This window comes from Strongylocentrotus purpuratus, unplaced genomic scaffold, assembly GCF_000002235.5.
Source record: "Strongylocentrotus purpuratus isolate Spur 01 unplaced genomic scaffold, Spur_5.0 spur5_scaffold_14, whole genome shotgun sequence".
In the NCBI taxonomy this organism is placed as follows: Eukaryota; Metazoa; Echinodermata; class Echinoidea; order Camarodonta; family Strongylocentrotidae; genus Strongylocentrotus; species Strongylocentrotus purpuratus.
The window spans coordinates 33337717-33350003 of NW_022145599.1; the positions used below are offsets into that span (position 1 = coordinate 33337717).

Consider the following 12287-nt stretch of genomic DNA (forward strand, 5'->3'; position numbering starts at 1 on the left):
CTTCGCGCGGGAAGGGGAGGGGGAGGGGGAACTGAATTCAGACGAGGATAAAGGGTCACGAACGGTACAACGAATCGTCTTCTTTCTTTAATAGTTTAATAAAACGTCAAAGCTTCCGCGCTTCGCGCAGGAGGGTGAGGGGAGGAGGGGGGGGGGACTGAATTTAAACAAGGATTAAGAGTCGAGAACAGTACAACGAATCGTCTTTTTTATCTAATAATTTAATGAATCGTAAAAGCTTCCGCGCTTCGCGCGGTATGGGGGAACCTGAATTCAGAAGAGGATTAAGAGTTGAGAACTCTACAAAGAATCGCCTTCGTTCTCTAATAATTTAATAAATTGTAAAATTTTTCCACGCTTCGCGCGGGAGGGGAAAAACTAAATTCAGACGAGAAATTATTTCGAGAACGGTAAAACGAATCGTCTTCTTTATCTAATAATATAATGAAACGTCAAAGCTTGGGAGGGGGAAATCCCCCCCCCCCCGCATTACGTCACTGTTGGTCACCATTACGTACCAATATATGGCTCGCATAATTTCAAATTTGGCCCCCCCCCCTAAGAAATCCTGGATCCGCGCCTGAATATACCACATCGACACGGTTTTGAAGATTTGTTTCTGTTTGGGACCGGGAGGAAATTCAATGAATTATTTATAATTACTGCATTTTTTCCCCTCTTTTGTATTTTTGGACGGGGAGGGGGGCGGGAAGTGAACGCTCCTTATTTCGACCCCCCCCCCCCTCCACTTGAGCGAAAAACATAAATCACATATTTTACTTTTTTTGGGGGGGGGGCGGGACCGTGGGCCCCTGTCGATCCGCCCCTGCGTGTGTATGTGTGTGTGGTGTGTGTGTTTGTGGGGGGGGGGGGGGGGGGTAGGGGTGCACGATCGACTGCAGATGTAAGGCCAAAGATCAACTGATGGGTCGAATTAATTATTGATAACTATAATTGATGTCTGACATGAATTAGCTTTGCTCCAATACAAATATGATTTTTTTTTTTCACAAACCATAATTTGTTGCGAATTGTTCGAAACTAACCACTGTTCTCTCAAGCGTAAACTGTCGTCAACAGTTTAGCGTCTTCCGATTGAATAAACTCTCACCCATAATTTCTCATAAGAAAAAATAATGCAGACATTGCGAAATTATAATTTTGGAAGATATTTAAAAAGTGTGTATTTTTTCTGGTGCACACTGTACTTTATAGCGATTCCACTCCACGCCAGTGCATACAATTGTCTTTTTTCTTTACGCGTCTGCGCCATTTTATACGTGTATACTTTTGAAGGTGTACATGCATTCTTTTAAATATATAAGGACATCCGAAGGCCTGCATTTGAATTGCCATTGAGTGTACACAAGCATCAACATTTGTCAAGACAAATGCCATGTTCCGTATAGTGTGAAATTAAACTGTGCACAAGTTTGACATACATTTGAAATATCAAAACTTTGATTCAGCAGTTTGGACAATTTTCCTCGTTCATTTGATATGGGCGGATCCATTCAATAACACACACTGTCGACTGCAGGTGGCTGGTACTGGTTGCGTTCTTTTGATTTGGCCGAACCATTAGACCTACGCGTACGTTGGTGGAAATACATTGATTAATCTGCGTCATGGCGGAAAAGACAGAAGACGCTGCTTCTCAAAATATATTGTGTCCTTTGTGCCTGGACGTGTTTGATAATGCTTCCATGTTGATATGTGGACATACGTTCTGCAAGCAGTGTTTAGAGAGGTATGATGCCGCCCATCGAGACCTAGATCACATGGTGTGTCCTCTCTGCATGAAAGTCACCAAGTTGGATAAAAGTCGAGTCACTGGTCTACCCACAAACTTCACCGTCAAGGGCTTGGTAGACGAGTACCACAACTTTCATGGTGGGATAAATGCTGTTCTGGAGGGTCAACCGAAGTGCACTGCTTGTGATCTCCAGGGAGATGCTGTATCCTTCTGCTACGAGTGTGGAAATTACATGTGCGCCAAGTGTGACCATGGTCACAGTCAAATGACATCGCTCTTCCAGGAACATCAGGTTGTGTCCATGAAAGACGTCGTTGAAGGAACTGCCAGTATCGGGCAAGTCACAGACAAGTGTTCGGTGCACAAGCCCGGCAAAAAGGAACTTTTTTGCGAAGATTGCAAAGTATATATATGTCTGATGTGCACGGTCCTTAATCATCGTGATCACAAAATCAAACATCAGGCCGACCTCGAGAAGGAGATACGGGAGAAGGTGGATGATATCATCAAGCGCAGTAACGACAAAAAATCCGAGTTCGAGAAACATATCCAGGACATTGAATCCAAACGCAAAGAAATCGACACCGCTATCCAAAAGCTGGAAGGTAACATAAAAGAGGCGTTTGCGGAAAAACTAGACAAACTGAAAGAGAATGAACGAATGCTTATCACAGAAACACAGCTACTGCGAGAGAATTGTGGCAAAGAACTGGATGCCTTGAAGTCCGGTCATCGACAGAAGATCAAGGCTATTTCAAGCTCTGTGAGCCTCGTGGCCAAAGGAAGGTTGAGACATTTAGAGAAAGACAGTCTGACAGCGCACTCATTAATCTCAAACGACCTGGAAGGTCTCTTGGAGGAAGCTATTGTTGAGGATTCTGTAACCGACTTAATGACACGTACCTCCACGACACTGTTTATACCGGCAGGAGATACACTTCTTGATCTTGGTCGTGTGTGTCAAGTCCTTGTATGGCAATAGGAAAAGTGGTGGACCTACCAATTCCAATGACTGGCATAACACGGATATCTGAGGATTCGATTCTTGTTGGATATGGTGGTAACAGGGCCGATGCAGATAAAGTTGAAATCAATGGAAGCGTGCAAAAATGTACACAAACAAATATGTGTCTCTATGACATCGCCCATCAAAGCAACTCAACGATTGTGGTGTCGAGAGAGCAAAGAAAAATAAGATTTTCAGTGCTAAAGACTGGTCCTCGACATCAGAAAAAACGATATCAAATGAAACAGGATCTTCATCCCCATATTTAACTGTTAGCTCTGAGAATGAAATCATAGTGGCGAACAGAAATGATCGGATTCATATCTTTGATCCTACTGGAAGCACGAGAAAGCACTCATTTGCAACAGTGGAAAAACCATTCCAAGCCCTCGCAACCAAGTCAGGTGTGATCATCTCAAGTTCTTGCCACAATACTCCCAGCAGAGTACGAGTCTATGGCAGAGATGGGAAATTGGGTGATTCTATATCGGCCAAAGAGGGGGAACATCTCTACCCAGCAGTAGATGAGGAGGACAGGGTGTTCTTTTAAGTGTCAATCAGCCAGCTGGTAGAATACAAATCACTCTCTACCGTCCCGAAGGTTTGAAGCTCAGGAAAGCAATAGAGTTTGAGGAGCTTGAACTAACACTGAGTAATACATGGTGTTACCTAGTGTCTCTATCGCGCGATACACTTGCATTCGCTTGTGGTAAAAAGGTGTATTTCCTTACCATTCCATGGCTTGGAGCAGTCCCTGTGGCTGCAGAAGAATCTGAAATCAAAAGCCAGAGTTATCTTTAAGTTTGTCCCCCCCCCCCCCCCCCCCCCCCATGATAGCAGTCTCATGGCGTCTGATAGTATTATTTTTCGTCTAGATGCTAGTGTTAATCTAGTACATGTACAAAATATTATATTCGAGAGCATTAAGCTTGTTTGTATTGGAGTAGTTATCGCAAGTACAAAAACATGTATTTCTTTTCAACCATTTAAAGGTCATTGCGATTTTAAGTAGTTAACATCTGTTCCGTATTCCCCCCTCAGATAGTGGCGGAAATATAGATACCACTCAATTTTGTGCATGTCATTATCTGGTAATAATTTGTTGTTTGTGTAAGTTTGAGTTATAATTATTCCGCGCATTCTTATATTTGATAACTATACACAGTCGTTCAACGTTAGTACAAAGCAAAAATACTTTTCTTTTATTCATAGGTTGTTATTAATTATTGATTTTTCATGAAGTACCCTGGATATTGAATGAGGTCAACCTTGAAAAGCTTTTGTTTGTTGGCTCCATTTACCAAATATCTAGTTGTCAAGGTGAAATACATCATATTTTGAAAATGTTTAATGGTTAAATAAAATAAATGAAGGAATGGAAATAACGTACCATACACACAGACTGCAACTCTTGTTAAATACGCTTTCACATTCTGCAGTGATTTTCACCGCTACTTTTTATTTGTTTGTGAATATACTTTCAGCGTCTACAATATGAGATTTGAAAGTTACTTATGTTCAGATGTAAAGAAATTATGTATATTAGAGTTGAGTTGTATTTAGTTAAACATCATGAACATTATTTATTCAGTTTAGAAATTAGAAAATGACCACATCATAGAAAAATAACAAAAGATAGGATATTGTGTACATCTGATCAGCAGTATCAAGTAACCAAATTAATTATTTATTTGCTTCCAGTTACTTGTTGTACTTTCAGAGTTCTCAGATAATATGTATGAGTAGATATGATTCAAGAGTATAATAACCAAAATATTACAGAAGAAGGAGTTGAATCCTATTCAACAAGTAGTTTGTGAGGCGACTGATGCCTGGATGATTATTTTGTACAGCAGCTGCATGCGTTTTGTAAATCCATGTACTATTATAGTTATTGTTTTACAGTTGTCCAAATTCTATTCTGCATTGGTATTTTTAATTTGGTGTCTTGATCAACGATGGTTGTGTGCATTGCATTTTCAAAGAATGAAATGGAATGTACTAGCCACTTGAATTCATTTTGAAACACTAATTTACTGCTTTGAGAAGCTCACTTTAAAAAACAGACCTTCCATAGACCGTTTATATCCAAGGAAAGATAACCATGAAGTCCATTTCATAATTTTGTAGAGGCTGCAATTATTTTGAAATAATATGAATAAACTAGTTTTGTTTTCTTCAAAAGATTATGTCGACATGATTGAACAGCTGTATAAAGCCAGTGTCGGCTTGAACGTGTGTTGTGGTAATGACGGGTCAAATACAGGTTTGTTGCAGATTCACAGATAAGACTATACTGTTCAGATGGTCTGTTACAGGTGGTTTGTTCAGATTTCGTGATAATTAATCAATCAGAGGATAGGAAGGGAGAACCGGTTCGAGGAAAGGATTGTGGGGCAAAAATAAGAAGGGAATATATGAGAGAGAGAGAGAGAGAGAGAGAGAGAGAGAGAGGGGGGGGGTAGAGTGAGAGGAAATAGCATGGCAGGAAGATAATGAGAGAGAATGATGAAAACACTGGCAAGAGCGTCAGAGACAAATTGAGAGAGAGAATTTGAGAGAGAGAGAGAGAGAGGGGGGGGGGGTGAGTTCAATGAAATAGTAGGCCTTTTAGAGGAAGATGGTTATGGTGAGTGAGAGAGAGAGAGAGGGGGGGGGGAGGGGGAAATAAGTGAGAGGAAACGATAGGCCTACTATAGAAAAAGAAGTGTGTGAGAGAAAGAGAGAGCGAGAGAGGATCGAGTGAGAGGAAATAGCAATATAAGAGGAGATTGATAATATGTATGCATATATTTGTGTTGCGTGTGTGGGTGTGTGTTAGAGAGAGAGAGAGAGAACAGAGAGGGGAGATAGTATGCATATTTTTTTCTTTCTTTTCTTCTTTTTTTTAGTGCAGTTACCGAACCTAAACAGAATGATTTTTAGAATGTTCCATTAGTGGCGTTTCGTAGCGTGGGCTCAGTCAGTCCTAAGTCTACTAGATCAGCTTTTTTTCTTCTCACTTTTCAATCACGGCTTCTTTCAAGGCGAGGAATACAAGAGTCCACTAGCAAACTCCGAAGCCAGTGTGCGATGTCACTGTGCGACACCCTCTAACAGTAAATTCTCCCAACCCTTTTTGAATTTTCTCAACCGTTTTTCCATGAAAATTAGTCATAAAAAAGGGTCTTAAAATTTGTTCAACACTCAAATGTCTGGAATGGTATATAGAGCCAATTCATTGCTTTGTGACGATTTTCATTCCCTTAAATGTAATTAAATTATAATAATATAAATGTAGTATATAGGGAGAATAAAAGAATCGAACAATCGGTTTCCCCCAATTGTTATCATTAATAATGCTCTCTTTTTTTACTCAAATGTTCAGATTATCTTGAATTGTCTATCTAACATTGAAGTGAAGTCATGCCTAGCTCCATTTTCTCTCATCTGAACAATGTTACCAATCTAACAACATGTTAGCCTGGCCAGACTTGCCATCTTCAGATGCACGAGCGATAATGTATATTTTACATACATGTTATTCGCATGTTGACTATTGTATTGCAATACAATTATTTGTAAAGTGTAGGGCAAAGTTTAAAGTGCGTGGGGAAAACCCAGACACCATAGTTAGAATGTGGGATATTTATACAGGGTGTATAAAAAAAAGTCATGATATTTCTATTTTTTCTCTACAATAATGGGAGAAGGTCTATTCAATCGTAAATCACTCATTGTTGACAATTATAGCTTACGGTCGAGTGAGAACTGGCTAATTTCGAGGAAAAAAAATGATAAGGTTTGTTTGCCCCCAAAATGCTTCAGCCTTGAATATGACCAAAGAACAAATCAGGCATCTATTGCATAAGTTCTGTTAAAATATCAATTGATTTGAATTATCATTTGATATTAATATAGCTGTGCACACCCCCAATAGCTTATTGAAAAAAGACAAAAGAGAGGGGCGGCATATAATCTCCCGAAGAGTCCCGAGACAGGGGTGCAGTAAGTGTATCTTGGCAGCCACCTTTTTGTACTTCCATAAGCAAGTTTCACTGTCTTTCGCGGTCCTTCATGAAGAAGCTATACTATTAAAGCTTCACCCAATGCTAGATACGCCACTGCCAAATCACCACCACCTCTATCATTGCAGATGATGTCTTTCCAGCTCTGATTCATGCGCATATTGATCAGTAGCCTTTTCGTCTCGACATTGTTTGAATGATTAAATACAATGTTGCTCATAAAGTTGGAATATTTTAGTTTATATATATAGTTTTTATAGTTTTACCTCAATTTAAGGAATTTTTTGACAATGATTTATTCTTAATAGATCTAGATAATAGTATACATTCTCATATTTTATTGAATAAGAATTTGCCAGGTTTGTTTTGAGTGACTGCTAAAGCATGTGTATGCTAATATGCTTATCAACTAGGGGACCTACGCCCTTAAATCATAAATGACAGTAATGAGGATCAATGCCCCCAACAAGGGCACTAATATACCCAGGCGCGGATCCAGGGGGGGGGGGGGGGCCGAGTGGGCTTTGCCCCTCCCCCCCCCCGCAAAAAAAAAAAAAAAAAAAAAAAAGAGAAGAAAGGAAAAGAAGGAAAGGGAAAAAGGAGAAAAAGGGAAAGAAAGAAGAGGAAGAAGAAAAGAAAAGGGGAAGACGGAGATCGGGGGCCGAAAGAGCCTTGCCTCCCTGGCTGTTAAACCCCCCCCCCCCCCCTCAATCAAAAAAAAAAGAGAGAAGGAAGGAAAGGGAAAGAAAAAAGGAAAAAAGAGGAGATACTGGCGTACTGATAAAGGGGGGGGGGGGGGGCTTGGGGGAAATCAAAATCAAACGTGGTTTATTTCTAATTCCACAACAGTGAATTACAAATAATGCTGAAATGACATGATTTCCGAAATTTTTCCTGACTTTTTAGTAAATATACGTTTGTATGTGTTTGTTGGAAAATGACAAATTCCTAAATTTACAGCCAGGCAAAAAATATGATTCTTGAAATTCCTACATGTCAGGGCCCGAGGTAAGGCGGGGATCGAGAGCCTCGAGCCCCCCCCCCCCCACTATTCTTGAAAAAGTATATTAAAGAGAAATAAAATAGAATGAGAGCAAGAAAGTAAGAATAGTTAACTGCCAGTGTTAAAGTTGAAATTCAAAGAAAATCCCAAATATGTCAACTAATGTATGACTAGAAACTGGTAATCTAACAGATGGCCATCGTACAAGTTATAGGTCAACTACATATCGGGTGATTTATAAAAAAATACAAATACAACCACCTCCATAGCAGCAGGGATATACCAGAGATTCGCCGGAAAAATAACGATGTTTTAATGACGTCACTATATGGACCAACACTGCCCAAGCAGACGACATCCCATAGAGAATGAACATAATTGCAAAGCTATTATTTGTCAAATTATAATGAGTTTAGTGTATATAAATGTAATGGCATGTCAAACTATTCAAAAGGGGATATGACCCGATTCTGATAACTAAAATCTTTTGCTTGTAAATACACAGGATTGGGGTTAATTAACAATCAAAGAAACCAGACTTTCAAATTGAAAACCCCCTGGAATGATATTAAGGACGGCATTTGTTCCCTCTTGAAACGCCGAACATACCCCGATGTGTGCAGCTGAATATACAATGGCGTCTTATTTTGTTTACAAGCGACAGATTCCTTTATTTTGTATCGCTGCATTTGTCATCAAAATAAAACCATGCGCGGGGTTAAGAGTGAGGCAATAGATTATACATTTAGCCTGACGGTAGTGAAGTAAGAGAAAGGACTCAAGAAAAGATGAAAACATAGGCACTGAAAATGTGTGAGATGTCATGGGGCATCGTCTGCTTGTGCAAGTCATGTCCATACTGTGATCTCACACATCTCAGTAGCGTTCGGAGAGCTCTTCCGGTGCTATGCCGGGGCTGTATTTAAGCGTTTTGTATTTTATGATAATCGTTACTTCTAATATTTCCAAGCATTGAATTTTGATAACCATGTCGTATCAAAGTTTCAACTTTGCAATAATGAAAATAAATTTAGTTTTTAAAATCAATGAATATCAACTTTAACAAAATAATGAGGCATCAAAATATGCTCATCTGACCGTGATTAAATGCCTAAAACCCCTAAGCTTCCGGGGGCTTTGCCCCCTGGATTTTATCTAGGGCCCTACGGCGGGCCCTTAGATGATCATCTGACGGTAATTTAATGCCTAAAACCCTGATTTTTGGGGGCTCCGCCCCCTGGACCCCACGCCAAATAGTTACCTGCCAGTGTCACAAAATAATAAGGTATACACAAAAATATGCTCATCCGACCCTATAATTAAACGCCTAAAACCCCTGAGCTTCCGGGGCGGCTCCGCCGCCTCGACCCCACCAGGGGCCCTAAGGCGGGCCCCTGAATGCTTATCTGACCGTAATTTATTGCCTTAAACCCCTGGGCTTGCGGGGCCGGACAAGGTATCAAGATGTGTTTATCTGACGGCAGGCGCGTAGCCAGGGGGGGGGGGGCGGTCCCCCCCCCCCCAATCGGAAGAGGACGTAGGAAGAAAAAGGAGCAGACAAAAAACATCTTTGAAATTCAGACAAGGATTAAGAGTATAGAGAACGGTACAGCGCATCGTTTTCTTTTTCTAATAATAAAACGTCAAAGCCTCGCGCAGGAGGGTATGGGGGGGGGGGGGGACTGAATTCAGACGAGGATTCAGAGGCGAGAACGGTAATACGAATCTTTAATGATTTAATGAAACGTAAAAGCTTCGGCGCTTCGCGCGGGATGGAGGGGAACTAAATTCCGATGAGGATTATTTTCGAGAACGGTACACACGAATCGTCTTCTCCTCAAATGATTAAATGAAGATTAAAAGCTTCCGCTTTGCGCGGGAGGAGGGAACCTGAATTCAGGCGAGGATAAAGGGTCGAGAACTGTACAACGAATCGTTTTCCTTCATTAATAGTTTAATAAAACGTCAAAGCTTCCGCGCTTCGCGCAGGAGGGGGAGGGGAGGACTGAATTTAGACAAGGATTAAGAGTCGAGAACTGTACAACGAATCGTTTTCTTCCTCTAATGATTTAATGAAACGTAAACCTTCCGCGCTTTGCGCGGGAGGAGGGGGGGGGGGAACTGAAATCAGACGAGGATAAAGGGTCGAGAACGGTACAACGAATCGTCTTCTTTCTTTAATAGTTTAATAAAACGTCAAAGCTTCCGCGCTTCGCGCAGGAGGGGGAGGGGAGGACTGAATTTAGACAAGGATTAAGAGTCGAGAACTGTACAACGAATCGTTTTCTTCCTCTAATGATTTAATGAAACGTAAACCTTCCGCGCTTCGCGCTGGAGGAAGGAGGGGGGGGGGGGGGGGAACTGAAATCAGACGAGGATAAAGGGTCGAGAACGGTACAACGAATCGTCTTCTTCTTTAATAGTTTAATAAAACGTCAAAGCTTCCGCGCTTCGCGCAGGAGGGGGAGGGGGAGGACTGAATTTAGACAAGGATTAAGAGTATAGAGAACGGTACAACGCATCGTTTTCTTTCTCTAATAATAAAACGTCAAAGCCTCGCGCAGGAGGGTATGGGGGGGGGAATGAATTCAGACGAGGATTCAGAGGCGAGAACGGTAATACGAATCTTTAATGATTTAATGAAACGTAAAAGCTTCGGCGCTTCGCGCGGGATGGAGGGGGAACTAAATTCCGATGAGGATTATTTTCGAGAACGGTACAACGAATCGTCTTCTCCTCAAATGATTAAATGAAGATTAAAAGCTTCCGCTTTGCGCGGGAGGAGGGAACCTGAATTCAGGCGAGGATAAAGGGTCGAGAACTGTACAACGAATCGTTTTCTTTCATTAATAGTTTAATAAAACGTCAAAGCTTCCGCGCTTCGCGCAGGAGGGGGAGGGGAGGACTGAATTTAGACAAGGATTAAGAGTCGAGAACTGTACAACGAATCGTTTTCTTCCTCTAATGATTTAATGAAACGTAAACCTTCCGCGCTTCGCGCGGGAAGGGGGGGGGGGGGGGGGGGAGGGGGAACTGAATTCAGACGAGGATAAAGGGTCACGAATGGTACAACGAATCGTCTTCTTTCTTTAATAGTTTAATAAAACGTCAAAGCTTCCGCGCTTCGCGCAGGAGGGTGAGGGGAGGAGGGGGGGAATGAATTTAGACAAGGATTAAGAGTCGAGAACAGTACAACGAATCGTCTTTTTTATCTAATAATTTAATGAATCGTAAAAGCTTCCGCGCTTCGCGCGGGATGGGGGAACCTGAATTCAGAAGAGGATTAAGAGTCGAGAACTCTACAAGGAATCGTCTTCGTTCTCTAATAATTTAATAAATTGTAAAAATTTCCGCGCTTCGCGCGGGAGGGGAAAAACTAAATTCAGACGAGAATTATTTTCGAGAACGGTAAAACGAATCGTCTTCTTTCTCTAATAATATAATGAAACGTCAAAGCTTGGGAGGGGGAAATTCCCCCCCCCCACATTACGTCACTGTTGGTCACCATTACGTACCAATATATGGCTCGCATAATTTCAAATTCAGGCCCCCCCCCCCCCCCCTGATCCGCGCCTGAATATACCACATCGACACGGTTTTGAAGATTTGTTTCTGTTTGGGACCGGGAGGAAATTCAATGAATTATTTATAATTTATTGCATTTTTCCCCCTCTTTTGTATTTTTGGACGGGGAGGGGGGCGGGAAGTGAACGCTCCTTATTTCGAACCCCCCCCCCCCCTCCACTTGAGCGAAAAACATAAATCACATCTTTTACTTTTTTTTTGGGGGGGGGGCGGGACCTTGGGCCCCCTGTCGATCCGCCCCTGCGTGTGTGTGTGTGTGTGTGTGTTGTTCGAAACTAACCACTGTTCTCTCAAGCGTAAGCTGTCGTCAACAGTTTTAGCGTCTTCCGATTGAATAAACTCTCACCCATAATTTCTCATAAAGAAAAAATAATGCAGACATTGCGAAATTATAATTTTGGAAGATATTTAAAAAGTGTGTATTTTTTCTGGTGCACACTGTACTTTATAGCGATTCCACTCCACGCCAGTGCATACAATTGTCTCTTTTTTCATTACGCGTCTGCGCCATTTATACGTGTATACCTTTGAAGGTGTACATGCATTCTTTTAAATAAACAAGGACATATGTAGGCCTGCGTTTGATTTGCCATTGAGAGTACACAAGCATCAACATTTGTCAAGACAAATGCCCTGTTCCGTATAGTGTGAAATTAAACTGTGCACAAGTTTTATTTATTTATTTATTTATTTATTTCGGTTTAAAAAGACATATAAATATACATGATTCAAAGGTCCAAGGACCAAAACTGTTCATGTTTACAAATTATACAATACGGTTATAAATAAAGTAAATATACAATAGTGAGCCAAACGAAAGGTATGACAAGTACAATACGAAATAAAGATGACAAAAATAATTCAATTCCATCAATACAATACCAAAATAAACTAAGAGAAAGTAGGGTCAGGATCATCAAATTACTAAAC

At 41.1% G+C, this 12287-nt stretch overlaps 1 protein-coding gene across 1 annotated transcript; it reads left to right on the forward strand.

The window, feature by feature from the left end:
• The first annotated feature begins 1294 nt into the window (after window positions 1-1294).
• On the forward strand, window positions 1295-3585 carry LOC115923655 (E3 ubiquitin-protein ligase TRIM33-like). The gene has a single exon (XM_030984789.1). The coding sequence runs from the start codon at window positions 1629-1631 to the stop codon at window positions 2736-2738; it is 1110 nt and encodes a 369-aa protein (XP_030840649.1). The 5' UTR covers window positions 1295-1628; the 3' UTR covers window positions 2739-3585.
• Window positions 3586-12287: the final 8702 nt, after the last annotated feature.

Excerpts from the sequence above, each read along its gene's own strand:
- LOC115923655 (XM_030984789.1), top strand. The coding sequence starts at position 1,629 with ATGGCGGAAAAGACAGAAGACGCTGCTTCTCAAAATATATTGTGTCCT.